The 19,178-nt window shown below is 38.3% G+C and overlaps 1 protein-coding gene across 3 annotated transcripts in view; it reads left to right on the top strand.

The window, feature by feature from the left end:
- Window positions 1-328: 328 nt before the first annotated feature.
- ENPP3 (ectonucleotide pyrophosphatase/phosphodiesterase 3) overlaps window positions 329-19,178 on the top strand; it is a 42,797-nt gene continuing 23,947 nt past the window's right edge. For all 3 annotated transcript variants that reach the window (XM_056343136.1, XM_056343135.1, XM_056343137.1), the window contains exons 1-9: window positions 329-538; window positions 3,936-4,014; window positions 7,198-7,320; window positions 8,328-8,453; window positions 9,866-9,926; window positions 12,226-12,323; window positions 15,738-15,817; window positions 16,369-16,488; window positions 17,935-18,044. In XM_056343136.1, coding sequence (XP_056199111.1) covers window positions 422-538; window positions 3,936-4,014; window positions 7,198-7,320; window positions 8,328-8,453; window positions 9,866-9,926; window positions 12,226-12,323; window positions 15,738-15,817; window positions 16,369-16,488; window positions 17,935-18,044 — 914 coding nt within the window. In that variant the 5' untranslated portion in view covers window positions 329-421. The remainder of the gene's footprint in view (window positions 539-3,935; window positions 4,015-7,197; window positions 7,321-8,327; window positions 8,454-9,865; window positions 9,927-12,225; window positions 12,324-15,737; window positions 15,818-16,368; window positions 16,489-17,934; window positions 18,045-19,178) is intronic.

The following is a 19,178-nucleotide window of genomic DNA, read 5'->3' as shown; positions in this document are numbered from 1 at the left end:
CATATTGGTTTTTGTTTAATATATTTAGCGCTTTCTTTGAAGATAACAAATACTTTGGATGACAAGCTTTTAACCAAATAGTTGAGTACCTGAATTTGTGTCATTTTTGCATTTTATTGTGTGGCAATGTATTACATAATCTCAGTTAAGAGTTTAACTAATGCAGTCCTTATCTTGAAACATGACAAGTTTCTCTCTACACAGATAATGCTTTCTAGCCTTTGACCTTTCTGAGTAATTTTCCTGATTACTTTGGCTTCCTGCAAACCTATCACTGATGCAAAAGCTAGGATCTCATAAAAAGTGCATGAACAAAGTACATACATATTTGAAGCAGGAGCAGCAGCTTAGTCACAGCTAACCCAGCAGGGGAGGCTGAGGAACGCAGCGTACATGCAGCTGAGAGGCAGATCTTGGCAAAATGGAGCTTCAGGATGATATTACTAAGTATCAAAGCAGATGTTTGAATGAAGTGCCTTTAAAACAAACAGAGTATGTGAAGAAAAAAACCCTGCTGAAATACAAAGCTACCTGTGCTGTAAGTAGATGCTGTTCTTCAGGGCTGCTAGTTTAACAGTTCTCAAATCTGCAAGACTTTTAGAAGTTTCATTGTATTAATATGATCATTCATGGTAGCTTAGTAATTGGTGCTCAGAGTTTTACTGCATGAATGTACTACCCTCACTGGCAGTTTTCTAAAGTTCTTCTGGTACTTATCAAGCAAATATGTTTGTTTCTGGCAGTTAACTGCTTTTTGTTTTACTATAACAACCTGACAGTTCTTTTGCACAGCAAAGACATTGCTTCAATCTTTTATTTTATACATTTGTTTTAAATTGATGTACTTGTGGCCAAAGCAGCCATGATTCCTTTTTGATTACTATTTATCTTTGGATTAATCATTAACAAAACAGACATGTAGGAAAGGTGTTGGTGAAGAACGTTTGGGAAGCAAGGCATGGGAAAAGACTAATGAACCATTTCGTACAGTATTGTCAGTCCACAAGTCAAATAATCATGGTTAACTCTTTCCTTCTTCCCCAGGGCTTTAAGAGTCCCTGTAAATAATAATGTGTAGGGGTTTTGTTATGTTTTTTAAATCTTTTGTTGTAGCAAATAACACAGTTTTAGGCTTCTGTTTGTGACTACGAAAGAAACAAATTACATATAATATATGTATGTGTATATGTTTGCATGAGATACTGCATCTGTAATTTGGAATTTAAAGAAAATGACAGGTACTGGTTTTAGAAAGACTCAAAACTTAATTTTCAGAACAGCCCTATGAAAAAGCGAGTTAGATTATGACACTCTTCAGCTTTAGGTCATCAGAACAATTTCACATAGTAGAACTTCCTATTTAATGCTGCATTGTGCAAGGATTCATAAAATATGAGGGAAATGCTGGAAGCTGAGAACAAGAGAAGATAAATTAACAGACATTTTTCCTTAAGTCTTCAGTAAAAATAAATTAATCATGAGAAACAATGTGGGAAAAAGGCCTAACTAGGAAGGAAAGTAAATTGTAGTTTCAAGAGGCACTTTGAAGAATAAAGTGAGAAACATAAGTATCCTAAAACATATTAATTCTTTCTGTCTATATGAAAAAACAAAATCTAAACATTGTAGGTGTAAACTTAGTATTTTACACCATTTTTGATAAACAATATGCATGAAGTACTTCCTTGGCAACTTTTTTCCTGAAAGCTTAGGCAGAGAATTATGTACAAGTACAAATAGTAATCACACTGTCTAGTAAATCCTCTAGAGAAGAATTTTTTAATGAATAAGTATCCATAGTCCTGAATTGATACATAGAAGTTAGCTGTGGAAAGTCTTAGGATTTGAGTAGGTGCTACCAATGTTATTTCACCTCAAGGATGTATGTCCCAAATTCCAGAGTCTTTCTGTAAATGCTATAATAAAGGCAGCATCTCATCTGTATACCTGTTATAAGTTTTTGGGTTTTACTTCATCTCCCTCTTTGCTTGCAGTGGTAGAAATGTTTCCTGCTGTAATAGCTGTACTTTCAATTTAGTATTTTCTGTTTATTTTAATTTACAAATGTGAATTTTAATGAAAATGAAGGGTAAAGCCATAGTGAACTTCCAGGTGAAGAGTGCATGCCATGGTGATTTGGCTTATCTGTACTCAGTGACAAGACCTGTTAGGTCACCATGGCAGTGTTATCCTCCCTGCCCAGAAAGAATGGCCACTGTTCTAGTCCAAATGCACCTCCTGATTCTGTCCTTGCTGACTGGACATAGGATTAAACTGCTGCCATCACATCTGGGGTCTTTCTTCAGGGGTCTTCAGCATTTCTGCCACTTTGGACAATCTTTCCCTACGTACTTATTCCATCTGTCTCTTACCCACTTCTTTCAGCAGTTCCATTTCCATTCCTACTTTTGGGGTATTTCTCCAGCACAAAAATCAGGGAATGAGCAGCTGGAAGAAAGTAAAACTGAGAGAGAGAAGGTGCGAAGGAAGTAACTTTGGCATTGCTGGTGTTTGGTGTTGCTTGGGGAAAAATCAGTGACAGAGCTGGAGAGGGTGGGAAGCAAGGGGGAGACAGGAAATTCTTGAGCACAGTCGCAAGGAGGATAGCAGCAGGAGGAGAAAGTGGGGGGTCTGGAAGGAGCCCCTCTGACTGTATCTGTCCGGAGGAAGAGGTATGTGCAACGCCAGGCCCACAGTTAGGTCTCTTGGTTGTCCCTGTTAGAGGGCTAGGTGGGAGTGTGCCACATTCCTGACTTTCTGGCTCGTATGCTTTCTGGCTTCCTGGCCTATGGGAAGGAATACTGTGCACTCGGACTGTCCCAGTGTGGAGCTGCTCCATGGCTAAGCTGTACACCCGTACCTCAGAACTGAGCAGGCCCCCCCGTTCTGCTACACTTCTGCCCAGCACCTGCAAGACAGGCTGGGTGGTAGCAAGGAGAATAGGGTGTTTTTGTGAACAAGGACGGGCAAAAAGTAACAGGACAGTGTATGTACACTTGTTTATATCCTACTCACACATGCAGTTTTTCTTAGCTCCTTGTAATTGCTGTAGTCTCAGTTACGAGGCTCCAATACAGTAATACTGAGCATGAGAGTAAGCCTCTCTTATTTCTACTTTATTTTGAATCTTAGTATTTGCTAGTGCCTGGTGGTTCCTGGAAATGGCAGGAGACGAAGGCTCTGAGGGAAAAATGGGAAGTAAACTGGGGTGGTTTATGGTGGTTTTCTGTGATAAGCATTTTCTGTCCCATTGTTGCCTTAGTGAAAAGTACATACACTGTGAAATACTCTGAGAGGGTTGTCACTTTTCACTGCACCTTTCAGCCAGCATACATCGCCATTCATCTTGAGTGTCTGTTAAGCTGATAGAGGCCTCCTCAGCTCTTCCCCAGTCTCCCAAAGGTTATGTTACTTTCTGTTACGAGGTTTCCTTGGGTTATTTGTCTCTTTCCAGTTTCCTTTAACGTTGCTAATGGGGTGACTTATGAGAAACTGGCATGTGGATGGAAATGTGACACTTGCAGCCTCAGTCCAGCTGAGTCTCTTAAGAAATCCCTGTGAGCATTTCAGGGAAAGCTAAGTAAAATGAATTACCATCTCTTTACACAGATAAAGAATTTGCAAAACAGGTAAATATTGACTGCTTCCTACTGTGTTTTCCCGAGCAAAGACTTCCCTGATTACAACATGGGACTGGCCACAGGTTAAAAGTGCAATATTGAGGTGTTGGCTTGTAAGGAGTTCACAAGATTATCATTCTTGTGCCTCCTCTATCTTCAGGCACAGAATGTCTCCAATTTTTTGATGAACAAGTTCAGAGAAATTATTAGTTCATAAGAAATCATACGTTCATAGAAATGATAATCACACAGTTAATTTCCAATAGACAGTTTATCACAGTTGTGAACTTTAATTTTCCTGTGTCTATGTGACAGGTTCTGCTGTGTGCTTTGGTGGTTGTATCCCTGGGACTAGGTTTAGGACTAGGACTGAACCGTGGAGACCAGGAGCAAGGTATGTTTATGATACTTTCAGCATAATTATCACCGAAGCTAGATCTGGTAAACGTCTTCAGCAGCTATTTCACAGAGCATGTAAATGCTCTGTGAAAACTTACCAGCCTTGAAAATAAATTTCTTGCATTCTTGAAGTTGGATTGGATAGAAACTGTACACTCACAATGTATACTTGGAAAAACCTGTCCTAAAGTACTGAATGCCTTGCGTCTCCTTCTAGAAGTGTCAAACTTAGTCCACAACAGGTATGGAAATCTTGTTTTGTTTTGGTGTGGTTTTTTTTTTTTTTTTTAGGAAACTTTTAGGAAAATTTGAGATAGGAGTTATCTTATTACATATAATATCCTGCAATTATTTAACCAGTATGTTTTGTAGAAGAAATACCATCGGGCTAGCTTCGGGACTCATGCTGTGGGTACATTTGGCATAGTTCCGGTGGCTACTGTTAAAACTGATTATGAATTTTCTCTGAAAACTTCAGTTCAATAAAGCTATGATATAAAGGGGATAACGGTTTGATTTGGTGGAATGTTATTTTTTAGTTAGAGAAACAAAGTAGCATTTTGATGTTAGGGAGTCAAGTCAAATGAGAACAAACACACGACATGATGAATTAAATAAAACACTCCCTTTAGAAGCAAAACAATAGTAATGTCATAGTGGAGGAGTTCAAGGAAACAGTCTCTTTCTTATTCCTAATCAACACATATATCAACAGATTGAACTTATTCACCTACTTATTCATCAAGTCTTAGTTCCTGAGATTTTTCAATACTATGGGCCTAGCAAATAAAGTGAGATAGAATTGTAGTTGATTTTTGATTACATATGTTTTATTACGACTTCCTGTGTAAAATATGTAGATACCCACAACTTCGAGTCTTCACTGACATTTACCTGAGGAACTTGGTCATAGTTGTAGTAAGTGAAAGATGGAAACAAATCAGTGTGTTAGCATTTTGGTGCCGCTGCAGAGCAACCCTAAATAGGGACTGACTAACATTATTTGCTGCTTTCATAACCAGACCTACTTGGGAAAGATGAATTAGCCAAACATACACTGCAGAGTGGGAAGTGAAGCGTCAGCCCTTAGCAGCGTGCACCTTTGTGCAGTTGCATTTGCTGCGAGGGCAGTGGGAAAGAGTGGTGGTGTTCAGGAGCAAAAGGAGTTGCGGTCAAGACAGGTGCTGGAGGCTTGTGGTCTCAGGAGAAGGGGCCTGGATAGGAGTCAGGAGGGCCTGGCATATAGTACAATTGATTCTGTTTATATACTCAATGTGAATTTCCTTATAGCTCCTGTAGTGGTACTAACTACTCCAAATAAAAGTTAATGTAATACTAAATTCCTGACCTTGCACAGTTATATAAATATTGTAAAGAAATTAAAAGTATGGGTTGCAAATTATGAAGGGTGTGAACAGTTCCAATACAGTCAGAGGAAAAGGTTAATATTTTTGTATTTTTTCTGACTTAAACTCACGATTCTGTATCATTTAATATCAGGTAGACCATCTTAACAACTCTGAGTTGTTCAAACACCAATGGATAGAGGAAAAATTTAATTAAATACTCTAAACTTCAGCCACAGAAGCACAGAAAAGCTCTTTGCCTATGTTTAGGTACATTTCTGAAAAATTGTAGCTCTTTCTTGACAGAACAGACTCCAGTCATAAAACCTGTAGCCCTCAATTAGTTCTCTTCATCTCTACTTTTGACAGATCCATTTATGCTCATTACATATATTGTTTGTTATTCTAATTATTTGCAAAACTTTCTTGCATTGAACAATAGTTGCTGTAAGCACTTAAGAGCACAAAGTTCAACATGAGAACTTTCTACCTGTGAAACAAACTGGCTTTCTTGAAAAAACTAATTTTAGCTCTACATGGTTTCTACACAGTGGATATTAAAGCCCAAATTTTGTAGCCAGTACAGCCTACAAAAGCATGAACCTTTTGGCAACTATAATAAATTGCACCAGCAAACACGAGTAGTTATACCTATCCTTGTCTAATGGTGTGAGTGGACAAGAAAACCGGAAATGTAGGTGCTCAGGGTGGTTCAAACAGTATTTCTGCAGTACAGAGAATGCAGACACAAGGCTCATCCTGGTGGAGGCTGGTGTGGAGCTGTGCGTGATCTTTGGAGATTTGGCATTTTCCTAAGGTGTCCTCAGCTGTCCTCAGGAGAGCCAGAGCTCTCCCTTTGCCTTGCATGAATGTGTCAGAACTGTGGTGAGGAAACACGTCTCCATTTCCAGCACAAGGCCCCTCATTTGGAGCCTTTTCTTTCTTTTGATCAAAACAACCAAACCTGCAGATTTCTAATGGACCTTGTAATGATTAAGTGGGAGAGATATGGTCAGAATCCGAAGTGGACTAGTAAGGCATATTATGGGCCTTGCCCAACCCCCCAGGGCTGCCCCATGGCCCAGGACCCTGTTTCAGCCCCCTGGGGCCATCAGTCCCTGCCCCAGAAATGCTGCAGCAGGGCGGGTCTCCAGGTCCGCACAGCCATGCCCTGCATGGCCATGGGTCCCACTAAGCCAGGCCCACCCACAGGCCAACAGTCTGGCCTTGGCCTGTCCCTGTCCCCAGGGTAGTGCCCAGTGCCTGGGGTGGGCTGCCCTGGTCCCCCCAGCTGGCTGCCCCACTGCGGTGGGATGTGCCCTGGCTCCCAGGCTATGCCCAGCCACCCCTGGGGAGCCCCCATGGCTCTGGGTGCCCAGCCCTGAGGGAACCCCCATCCCACACAGCTCCCTGCCATGTATATTAGGGAGCATCCAAAGTGGGAGGTATTCTTCCTCTTGCATCCTGGACCCAGAAATGAGCAGGGGACATGCCAGCTTCCTGCTCCTCATGCTTGGAGGGGGAGACACCTAGGCATTGTCTCCTGTGCCACTGGTCCTAGGGAGACCTGCTACAGGAACAGCCCTGCCACAGGCTCTGGGCAAGTGTGGCCCAAACAGCCACCAGGACCTTCAATGTCCAGAGGACTTCCTACAGCTTTCATTTCACCTTGCTGACCCGTGTGCTAGTGGGCATTGGAAAATGACTTAGGAAACAGATTTGGGAAATGTTTCAGCACATTTCTTGCTGCAGCCTGTGTCTGTGATCCATTTAGTTGACCTCTCTGGGACAGAGCTATCCAACCACGCAGAATCATTGCCTTCTCCTTACAGTCAGCTGCAGGCACAAGTGCAATGAGCCACACAGGAGAGAGGTACCTGGCTGCCAGTGTGACAGCGGCTGCAAGGAGCGTGGGGACTGCTGCTGGGACTATGAAGACACCTGCGTGGAGCCAAGTATGTTCCCCTACTGGCAGTGCTCTCTAGTTTCCATTTTATTTTGAGTTTGTTTTTTTTCATGTGATATTAATACGAAAAGGATACATTCTTGTATTTATGCAGACGTACGGAAGCTATGTCACATTCCCTCAGGGAGAGAAGGATGTGGTGGTGGTGACCTGGCAGGACACAAAATCTTCCTATGTATTTCTCAAATCAGATCCCTGTACATTTTTCCCTCGTGGATAACCAAAGCATTTGCCATACATATTTCCTGGCCCAGATAAAGCTGTGGATAAGCGTGAGCAGAAATCACAGGCTACCTTTGACCAGGGCCCTGAAACAATGCTGCTGTGCCAGCACCTCTTCCCTCTCAAAAACAAATGGGTGTTTCCTGGTCAGGTGCACTCTCCAGCCTCATGCAGTGCTTGGTGGGTGCCCCGGGGCTGGAGTAGTGCACTCATCTTCCAGGGGAGCAGCCTGGCTCTGCATCAAGGCCAGACACCTCTCCAGTTACTCTGCTTTCCCAGCAGCTGCTTGGATGTTTCTTCACCTTTATCGCTTTTTCTGCCTGCTTCAGCCCTTACATCTCTTTTTTTGCTGTCTGCTGGGAATCACGTGCAAGAGCAGGAAAAAGATCTGCTTCCTTCTCTTTCTCTTCTTTAGGAAAAATATGGGTTTGATGGTTTGATTTTTTTTTTTTTTTTTTAATCTTCCTGGAAAGGTGGAAGGCATTGAAGATTGAAGGGGAGTAAAGTTATTCTATGACTCTGCATTACCATTCCATGGCCACAGAAATAGACTTCATGTGTTAAAGAAAATCTTGAGCTTTCCTTTCAGACAAAACTGCTAAAGCAACTCAAGCAGGACATATAAAATTATAGTTCAACAAAAACTCTTGGGTTTTGTTTTGGTTTTTTGTTTGGGTTTTTTTTTTTTCTTTACTTGTTTGGGAGATTTCCACACAAAGGAGTTTACATGAGGTTCTATGAGCCAAATCATAACCCTTTTCTTCCAATTTTCAGCCCAGTCTTGGAGGTGCACTAATTTCCGTTGTGGTGAGACACGGATACCTGGAAGTTACTGTTCTTGTTCGGATGATTGCTTGCAGAAAAAAGACTGCTGTGTAAACTACAACAGTGTTTGCAAAGGTAAATCAAAAGACAAAAAGATTTATATATATAAACTTTCCTGTGAAATAAATAGATGGGTAAACATGGCAAATATAAAGGTAGATGCATTTGTTTCTCAAGATTAGAGTTTTACAGTGACATTTTTGAGAATGAAGATATTTTAAGGTGAAGCTTTTTGGTACTTTTGACTGGGAAAAAATAGTTTCTGGAGAACAATGTGAATGTGTCATTCCTAAGAAACACAGAAAGTTTGAATATTGCAGCAGTATACTAAATGTGGGGCTTTTGGATTGTTTCCTTTTTTCCTTTTTTTTTTTTTTAATAGATGGAGACACGTTTTCTGCTTCAAAGTTCATGGGATCCAAAGTACATATCGTAGTAATCATTCCTAATTTAAAATATCCCATCCTTTTTATTAGAAATTAATTTTCAGACGGTGTTTCTTATATCTTATGTATGTGTGAATATCTTTGTGTTTCATACAGACTCTGGCTAAACACTCAAAGACTAGCACTAGTAAAATCAGATTACAGGAATGACACACGAGGAGCATACCAGTGGCATAAAACATGGTCTCTGTTATCAGAATTCCTTTATCTGGTGAGGTGGCAGAAATTTAAGGCAGCTCCTGCAAAATTGTGTTTGTCACCTAAATGCAAATTAAAAAGCATTCGAGTTTGATTAGGTGCTAAGCTGATTGAATTTACCTGTAGTCTAGGTCACTGTACATCCCTGCCTTTGGCTGCTTCGTGGGAGAGAAGCTTTCTGTGTGAGCTAAGAACTTCAACAGCCACTGCTTCTCTTTGTATTTTTTCCTTTTCAGATGTTTTTCTTCTTTCTTCTCTTATTGACCTCCTTTGTTTCTTCCAAAGAGATGGGCAAACAACATAAATGAGTATAGCTGTGAAGCAGATGGAGAATATTCAAAGGAGAACAGAAAGAATTACTTGAAATTTGAAAGCCATGGTCAACAAGGAAAGATTGAAGGAGTTTGGGCTCTTTACAGAAAAAAAAAAAAAAAGGCTAAAAAGAGCGCTGGCAATCATCTTTACATGCATAAGTGGTATCTGCAAATAAAGAAGGCAGTAATCCAGTGTGGACAGAATACAGTTTAAATGTTTTCCATTTAAAACCAGCTAAAAATTAGGCTAAGGTTTCATAGTGATTCCTTCTTTCATTTGTTTGCTTGTCTGTCTGGTATATGTGCTTTATTTTTAACTTAATATTGTAAGCATTAGCCATTTCCAGGTTTGATTAACTAATAGGTTACACTAAATGATTTCTAAAGGGATCTTTAGCCCTGTGTTTCTATAATTCTGTATTGAAGCAGAAAATGTACCAAGAACAACTCTAGAAAGATCAACTAGAAAACTTTGTTGTTTGTTTGGGTTTTTTTAATGCTGACTCAGTATTTTCTTTTGTTCTTTTAGATGAAATACCTTGGGCAGAAGAACCATGTATATCACTTGAAACTCCTCAGTGTCCAGCTGGGTAGGATAAAATAATTTTGTCTTCTTAGCAAATAAAATCATTGTGATGGTCAGAAATACTCCAGTGGCTTTAAGCAGGTCTTCATGAGGTGTTTATATTTACTGAGAATAAGGTTCCTGCCCTGAGGAATATTCTATAGTAGCAGTTTGTGGCTAGCAATGTTTTTTGTTTCTAAAACCTTTTTCATTTCGTTGCACATTAATTTATCACTTACTGTTTAGAGTACAAATCCAGACTGAAAGTCGGCCTGCAAAGACCTGGAAAAATTGTGGGAGTGATCTCAAGGTTCATGTATCACAAAATGTTCATAGTCCATTTTATGTTACTATATTGTATCTGTGACAATTCGGATAAATCACCTTATGCAAACTTTAATAACTGTTAGAATCTGTGATTGCAGTCCTTTATCTAACTAACAGGTTGGGTTTTTTTTACTTGAATTATCTGCCAAAAGAAAGGTGTGGAAGAAGGAAGCTATGAAATTAGCCGTATGTCTACAAACACTGTAACATGGTAATTCTGACATCTACCTATAGATATTTTGCTATTTGTGCAGTATTGCAGAAACATAGTTTAAAAGTTGTTCTCAAAAAAAAAAATTCTTTTCTGGTTCAGTTATGGTATTTGTGATGTTATCCATTATTCTATCTATTTTACTGCAAATTTAGTTTCATTATAACAATAGTAGCTGTAGTATTGTGGCCTCTTCATGGGTTCCTGCATAAGCCTCTCAACATAGCTATAGAAATACACTTTTTAAGTTAACAAATAACTTGCTGAGTTAACACAGTTTCATAGGCTACAACTTGGAAATTAGTGGAGGAGACCTTCTTTAAGGACTGTAAACATAATTGCTATATAAAGCTCCATTTGATTTCAGATTCAAATCAGGAAGTTGTTTTATACAAACTGTTTTTATACAAACATTAATGCCAGTGTACTTCCATGTTTCGGAAAGACCACTGTGAAAGAAACAAACTGGGATGGTGATTATTGTCTGATGTGAATATATAACTTCTTTTTTCATAGTTAACACTTGAAGTATTACTTGAAAAAATGGAGTCAGTTATTAGTAATTGCATTTTATCAACCATTTTCTCCCCCAGTATTTTCCAGGCTTATAATTCCTATAAATTACAAACAGATGGGGGTTTTTTTTTGGTACTACATGTAGCGAAACCTACTTCAAACTACATTTAAAATTTAATTTTAGGTTTACCATTTTTATGTTTCTTTGTATGTTTCTGAGGAGATTATGAAATATATAACGATGGTTAACTAAAAGACTGAATTTGAAAAATCACGTTACTTGATCCCACTGAATTTGTCACTTGGTGTTATGAAAAAAAGGTGCTATAGCACCAGCACTTCATAACTGCTGATGCATTTTTCTTTAAGAGTCCTTTTAGGTTGCTTAAGAGAAAGTATGTTTAATAACTTTGAAGTTTATTTGCACAGCTGGCACCTCCTAGTTATAATTTTTATAACAAGAATTTAAATACTGTTCTAGAGATCAGCTGCAGCTTGTGCCTATTTTATCATATCTACTATATGAAGTCAGATCTGAGGCTTTTATCCTTATATACATGAAGTCTTACCGTAAGCAAACTAGCAGTTGCTGCATTCTTTTCGTAGCTTTGAGTTCAGTTTGTCAGGGTCCTTGAGGAAAAGAAGTGTTCTCCAGCTCAATGAGAGCTGGGTGACATGAGAGGTATAATCTGCAAAGAACATGGACTGCTTAGTGATGTCTTCACAGAGGAAATGTGGTAAAGTAAGGGATTAGCTGAAACCTGGCATTGCAAATAGATTGTTTCTCAGCTGAGGCTAATTGGCCCTAACTGCTTGCTGGGTGACTGCTGTACTTTTACAGTCATTGTGCAGCTGCCCTGAAAGACTTTTTAAGATGAACTAAGGAATAAGAGACAGAATTCAACCCATCGCTATGTACAGAGGCACTTTGGCTGCCCTGAACTCTGGGTCTGTATTTGGATACTAGTCAGCAGCATTTGTATTTGTTTGTATTTTTATTAAAAGATTAACAAATCCAATTTCTTTTGTAGGTTCTGGATATACTGACTAGCTTGTATTCTATTCCTCCAGTATTTTTTTTTCCAGGAGTATTGTGTATTTGCTCTCAAAATTGAACTATTTGTTTATCTCACACTGTGATATTAATTCTGGGAAGTACATTAAATGTCTGGATCCTGCTTTTAAAAATAGAATTTATATTGTTAAATATCTTAACAAGTCACCAACTGTCTAAACTCCTTTACAATGACAAACTCATATTTTCTTGTAGGTTTGATCTGCCACCACTTATCCTTTTTTCAATGGATGGGTTTAGAGCAGAATACTTGCAAACCTGGAGCTCTTTGCTGCCAAATATTCAAAAACTCAGTAAGTTACCAAGAGTGCTTTGACTATTTTCTTTAAAAGTCTGCATGCAACCTCTCCAGTCCCTTTTGTGTGTTCATGCATATGTGTTGCTCAGCAATAAGAAAAATCACAAATCATGTCTCCCTCATCAGTTGTGTATTTTCATTATTATATGTTGACATTAATTCTTGTATTTGAGTGCACAGCAAACATGACTTTTTTAAAAAAGACCTCTAATACTGGTCATCAGCTTTTCATTAAATAAATAGTTTGAAATATGCATTCAAATACAATTTAAGACTGGAAAAAACTTCCAGAGAAGGATTTCCTGCATTCTCTGTACTCCATTGAAAAATTCTAGGTGATAAGGAGATCATCATTAAAGTATAATACAAAGAAAAAATACATTGGGTTATTGGGAAATTTTCCTCAAAGATGCACTTTGTCAAAGTCAAATATTTTAAGAACATAGAGTCATAGAATCACAGAATGGTTTGGGTTGGAAGGGATCATCTAGTTCCAACCCCTCTGCCATGGGCAGGGACACCTTCCACTAGACCAGGTTGCTCGAAGCCCCATCCAGCCTGGCCTGGAACACTGCCAGGGATGGGGCATCCACAGTTTCTCTGGGCAACCTGTTCCAGTGTCTCACCACCCTCACAGTAAATAATTTCTTCCTAATATCTATATTAGATATCAAATAATACATATTAATAAGATATTAAAGAGAAGCTACAGTTTTATCTGTGAATATTATTATATTAGACTTCAATGCAATGTAATTTACATATTGGTGGAATTTAATATATTGTTATGATTGCAGTAAGGTACAAGTAACTGTTTCTAAGTATTTCTGAATCTTGGGAGAAACAGTAAGTTGAAGATCTTTAGCTTGTATTGTAAAGGACTCTAAAAAGTGAGACCAATTATTGCACACTGTTAAAATATCCTGAATACTTTAGAGCTCAGCTCTCAAGATACTTTGTACCTGGACAAAATGTCTGCATATTTATTTTTTTCTTCTCAGCAGTAATAGTCTAAATTGACAGTGTTTGTATTTGTTCTGAATATATCATATCGTGTTTCTATTGTGCTCATTTGAAAACTTCACATGATTGTTACGAAGTACTACATTTTACTGAATAACTAACAATCTTGTTTGTGGATAATGAGAGTGTCCATAAGCCTGAACTTGAAGCAGTGTGCAAACCTGACTTCTTGCGCAAAGATTTTATTCTTTGATGTCATTCTGACTTTGGAAGAAACTTGAGTCAGTGAAGAAATCATGTTCACAGAAGTCAGTGTTAAGTTCCAGTCTTTTGAAACAACTTAAAAGGAAGTGCCAAATTGACAAAAGGCATGAAAATCATGCTATGTTTATTTATCCAGGAAATCCTTTCAAACACAAAGAAGTGTAATTCAGCATTACTTATATTTGTAGTCAATTTTAACAGTTGATTATACATATTCATGCTAATTATTCTCAGAAATTGATAGTGGAAAGGAAAGGGAAATTCCTCTGTTTGCAAAAGAAAAAAAAAGTGACATTGATTTGTAGCATAAAATATTTTCTCTCTATTAAGTCCATTAACCTAGGATTTTCAGTAGAGCTAATCAAGCTAGTTGTTCTAGAATATGTACATTATGAATGCAGCTCCTTTACCCTTTAAGAGAAATCCATCAAAAATTATGTTGATTTTCTCATTTATTTGTCCATTTTCCAGCCCGTCTTTAAACACTCTTTAAGCCTTTTTTTCTATACTACACCAGAACAGTTTTGTTGAACAAAATTTTGGCCTTTCATTGTGTAGTTGAGCTTCCTTAGTTAAAATCAGTTTCTGTTCTTTGACTGAAATGCTGTACATCAAAGTATAAAGTGTGTTTGAGCGTAGTCATCTGACTCAGCTTAATACAGAACTGTTTTTCCACGCAAGTTAGATTAAAAATGGCATTAAGACATCTTCCAGTCTTCACACCTTGGTTTTGTGGTTGAGTAAGTTGGATATTACACTGGATTTAGATGTTACAGGTGTTTGGGCATGGTAAGTGCCTTGGATTGCTGAAAAGTGGTACAGTGTTTAGAGATAAAGGTAGGACACCTGGGGTGGGATTCACTCCAGAGCAGGCCACCTACATTTAGATACATTCTTGGAGGTGACTGCATGTGAGATGTGTTCACGTTCATTGTAGTCAGTGTGTTTATGGTTAGTACAGTCTGTGCAGTGCAGTGCATGAGCTCAGAGAACAAGCCAGCTCAACCGACAGACAGAGGGTGCTACAGGACAGATTGTTGCATTAACCTATGTTGTAGAAGAATGGCTGCAGAAGCATGGCCTTAGAATCTCTGAAGATCTGCACAATCCAGGCGTGGTATTAGCATAGGCCTGTAATCAGAATTGTACTGAAGTTGCTGTGCTGAAGTTAACAAGAAAGGTAGCCTTGAGCTATTCTTGAATCCTGAGACCAAGTAATTATGCTGTGCCAACAGGCCGTGGCTGTAACAAGCTACAGCTGCTGGGAAAGCAGGTGCAGGGCCAAGAAAGATAGGGACCGGTATGGGAAAATAGGGAGTAACAAACTACAAGGCTGAAGCACAGCAACACAATTAGCTACATGGATAAAATGCTTATTTTAGTCATGATAATTAGGGGTGTGAGAACCGCGCACGTTTTAGAGACTACTAACCAATTATATTTCTGCTTTACGAATATGCATGTGTATCGGTTCTATATAAGTAGTGTTAGAAACTAATAAAGTTGAGCAAGATGCATAACTCATATTGAGCATCCTCTTGACTCCGGCAAACCCTTCTTCCAACACTATGTTTCTAACACTTCAGACTGCTATGGCGTCCTAGGTGGCCTTCAGCAGCTGTCAGGAGGACACAGATCTCTCAGTGATCTTGCATCAAAACCGCCAACTTTCATGCAGATGTCTTGGATATCTGACAGTATCTTAAGTGGCACTGGACTTGGTGCTTGAGCAACTGACTCCTTCCCATGCCTCTGGTCATTGCACAGCTCTGCAGAATATCTTGCCTGGGGTGACCTGAGGCTTCCGTCTTATTGCATAAACATATATGTCTAGTGCCATTTTGGATCTCAGAAATATCTGAGACACTCATTTGGGTTGGCAGACAGGATTTAGGAGCAGCATCTGAAGGCCACGCAAGGTCATTAAAAATGTCACAAATGTCCCTAAGCATCTAGGCTTTAGGCAGCTGAATTGAGTGTCCAGGGTCCACTGACTGCAGTGGGATGGTAGGTCTGGGTCACAGACACCAGAATGTACGTGTCTTCATTTGGAGTCACACTTCTCCTCTAATACCACAGCAACTAACTGTGGTGATTTGTTTGTTTGTTTGTTTTTAAGACTGTTAGTTCTAAATTTAAAAAAAAAAAAGCAAATTTATATTAATTCCATGATTTGTTGCAGAAACATGTGGCACGCATTCAAAATATATGAGAGCTGTTTACCCCACCAAAACCTTCCCAAACCACTATACTATTGTAACAGTAAGTGAGAATTTTCTATTTTTTCTTTTCATTACCTGGATGACAGAAATAATTTTGTGGTGCCAATCTTTTTGTGGGACATGGGAATTTAAGCTATAGGAGTAAAAAACAAAAGGAATATGCTGAGATAGTACATACAGGTGTGATCTATGTGGCTATATATGTATGCTATCTGATTCCGGCCTGTGAAACAGTTATTCCTGATCTTTGACAGTTCAATTGGATATAAGTGAGCACGTGTGAGGACACAGCCATTTGATAGAAGTGTGGCTTAGGATGGGTTTGGGAGCTGATATATAGCCACATGACACATATGGTACTTAATCTATAGCACATCAGGTTTTAATTGGGCTGGGGAGCAAATGGAGAAAATCAAGGGATCTTGACAGGAATCTGATGATCTGTGTGAGTTAGGAAAGCATGTTCAGTTTCTGTGATAAAACAGCCCTAAAAATAGTTACAACACTGCAATAGTGTGTTTTGCAACATAGTTTAGGCTCCATTTGATTTCAAGACTCAGCAGGTTTTTTTTGTTCATTTTCATTTTGCAGGGACTGTATCCAGAATCTCATGGCATTATTGATAACAACATGTATGATGTACACTTGAACGAGCATTTCTCACTTTCGGGAACAGAAAAATTCAAACCTTCATGGTGGAAGGGGCAGCCAGTAGGTTTATTTCTCATCATGGTATTGCTTTATGTCTAGAGTGGCTCATGTACTGTTATTAAAAAAAACAAAAATAGAATAAAATGCAAAGTTGTGTGATATATTTGCAGTATGTGCTAAATATCCTGTAGGTTTTGTATTATAGGCTGCCTACAAAAACAGTTTGCTTTTTATCAAAGTAAAAGAACTCTTAAAATGATAATTCCAAGACTTAAAAATGTCACTTAATGTTGCAGTTAGTAAAAAAGGCTTAGATATTCTGCCTAGTATCGGGATGGATCTCTTGCCACAGGAAGCCACAGTAAATTTTTGACAGGCTTTTATTGTGTGGTAATTTTTTGCTTCTCTTTTGACAACTAGCTACAAAACTAAATCTGAAAATCTACTTCCAGATTATATCCATTTACAAATACACTTACAAAGTCCAGGCATATAAAAGCAATGAAAAGAATAGCAAAGATCTTAATTTCCAGCAGAATTAACACTTATAGATAATGTATGGCACATTTCATAAAAAAACAACCTACCCTGATTGTACCTATAATTATGATTAATATTATTTATTTACTAGAAATATCAAGCTGTGATAACAGTACAAAATATAAAAAATACACATGTAGTATATAGTGTATTTACTTAGTTTACATTTATATATTTATTTACATGTGTCTGTATGTGTATATATCTCTGTGTGTCCATGTAGTCATGTTTACAGTATACTCAAGTACCCAGGTTTTGGTGCTATTGTTTCATGAAGGATTTCATCAGGTTTGTAAGAGAACCACAGCTGCACTCTTTAAAATGAATAGAAATATTCCCTCTTATAATAAAGTCATATAACTAGAATCCATATCTTTAGAATAGAATAGAATAATTTCAGTTGGAAGGGACCTATAATGATCATCTAGTCCAATTGCCTGACCAATTCAGGGCTGACCAAAAGTTAATGCATGTCATTAAGGGCATTGTCCAAATGCTTCTTAAAAATTGACAAGCTTGGGACATTGGCCACCTCTCTAGGAAGCTGGTTCCTTTACCCTCTTCATAAAGAAATATTTCCTAATGTCAAGCCTGAACATCCCTGACACGGCTTTGAACCATTTTTCCATCTTCATGATCCATTTCACTGGCATTTACTACAGGAAGAAAGATTACTACTCCTTGCCAATTACGGAAATACCTATATGATTTTTTCCTAGGCTGAGAATACCCAAGAAATGGCAACATACTGGCTTCGTTGCTACTGATTTTTCTTCAGAATGTGTGTGTAGAAAACAAACCGCTAATGACATATGGTCATTAAGCAACTGTGTGATGTGTGAAAGAAAGAGAAATGCACGCCTGCAGCCCATATTTCTGATGCAATTATGTATTTTTACTTTGGTGATCTGAGGCCCTCCAGCAGTGTAAATGCCATAAAATCATTTGTTTATATCTTTACTCTAGATCTGGCTGACAGCAATGTACCAAAATTTGAAAGCAGGCACCTTCTTTTGGCCAGGCTCTGATGTTCCGATTAATGAAACATACCCCAACTTGTACAGGGTATTCAACAGGTAAGTTTTTACAGGGCTTGTAGTAGATTCCTGAAAATTACTCCTAAAATCCAAATTGCTGTACGACAGTTGAAGGAAATGAAATTTAAGGTTTTTAAACAACAGTCTGAGAGATACGTGCCATGTCACATCATCCTGGTTTTGCCACAGAACTACCAATATTAGTTGAATTTTTCAAAACCATTTAGGGGATTCACAATGAAAAAGTCAAAGGGTACTGTATATTCTGCTCTCCTAGACAGTTCTGAAAGTTTCAGCCAACTGCAAACCTCTCATCTCCCACTAGGAAAGCATCCTATAACTGATTAGTAGCCACTGCTAAGCTGTACCAAGGATTACCATATTTCCACACATAAAATCTACACTTACTATATAGCCCTTTAAAAATACTTGTACCTGAGAATAAGATTTCAGATAACATATACCCTAAGATAATGAACACAAACTTGGAAGCCATGGCAAGAGGATATAAGAGGCAGAAACTAATGGCAAAGAGGATGCAGGACAGGGAAGCCTCTGAAGACTGAAGGAAGATAGGCTCTAGATCAATTCCCTCTGGTCTTGGTTGGGTGTGTGATAATGTGCACACTGCTGCTGAATCATAGTTCTGTATGTTTTCTCTAGTTAATTCACAGGTCACACATGAAAATATAGCAATTACCTTCATAGTATTTTTTTTTCTTATGGACAGCATTGATATTAGTAAATTATTTCTACATTTTCATGATGATTTTAGTAAAGGTCCATGATTCTTCACATTTACAAAAATAATCTAAAGCAATTGTATAACTGTAAGTCTTTGTAGTTAACAAAGGATTTGCACTGATGTGTGGGATTGGTACTCAGAAAACATGTGAGTAGTGTAGGTTATTAACATAAAGCTTATGCATGACTTGGGGGGAAGCAAAGTTATTAATGGGTGAATTCCTTCATAGGAGACAAAGCATGGTGTCACAAAGATTTTGCTGAAGACATTACTTGCTTTTAAACTATAAAAGTCCAAGGTTTATACTTGCTGGAAAGAATAAAAATTATTTGAACTTGTACTTCAGGTTTATGTCCAGAACTTGAAATCTTTTTTGCATGCATTTCATTATAAATACATGAGTATGCCACCAACATCACGTTTGTGTT

Source organism: Falco biarmicus, chromosome 6, assembly GCF_023638135.1.
Source record: "Falco biarmicus isolate bFalBia1 chromosome 6, bFalBia1.pri, whole genome shotgun sequence".
Lineage (NCBI taxonomy): Eukaryota > Metazoa > Chordata > Aves > Falconiformes > Falconidae > Falco > Falco biarmicus.
Note: the sequence above shows the minus strand (reverse complement) of the source record. Positions and strands in the feature narration are given on the sequence as shown.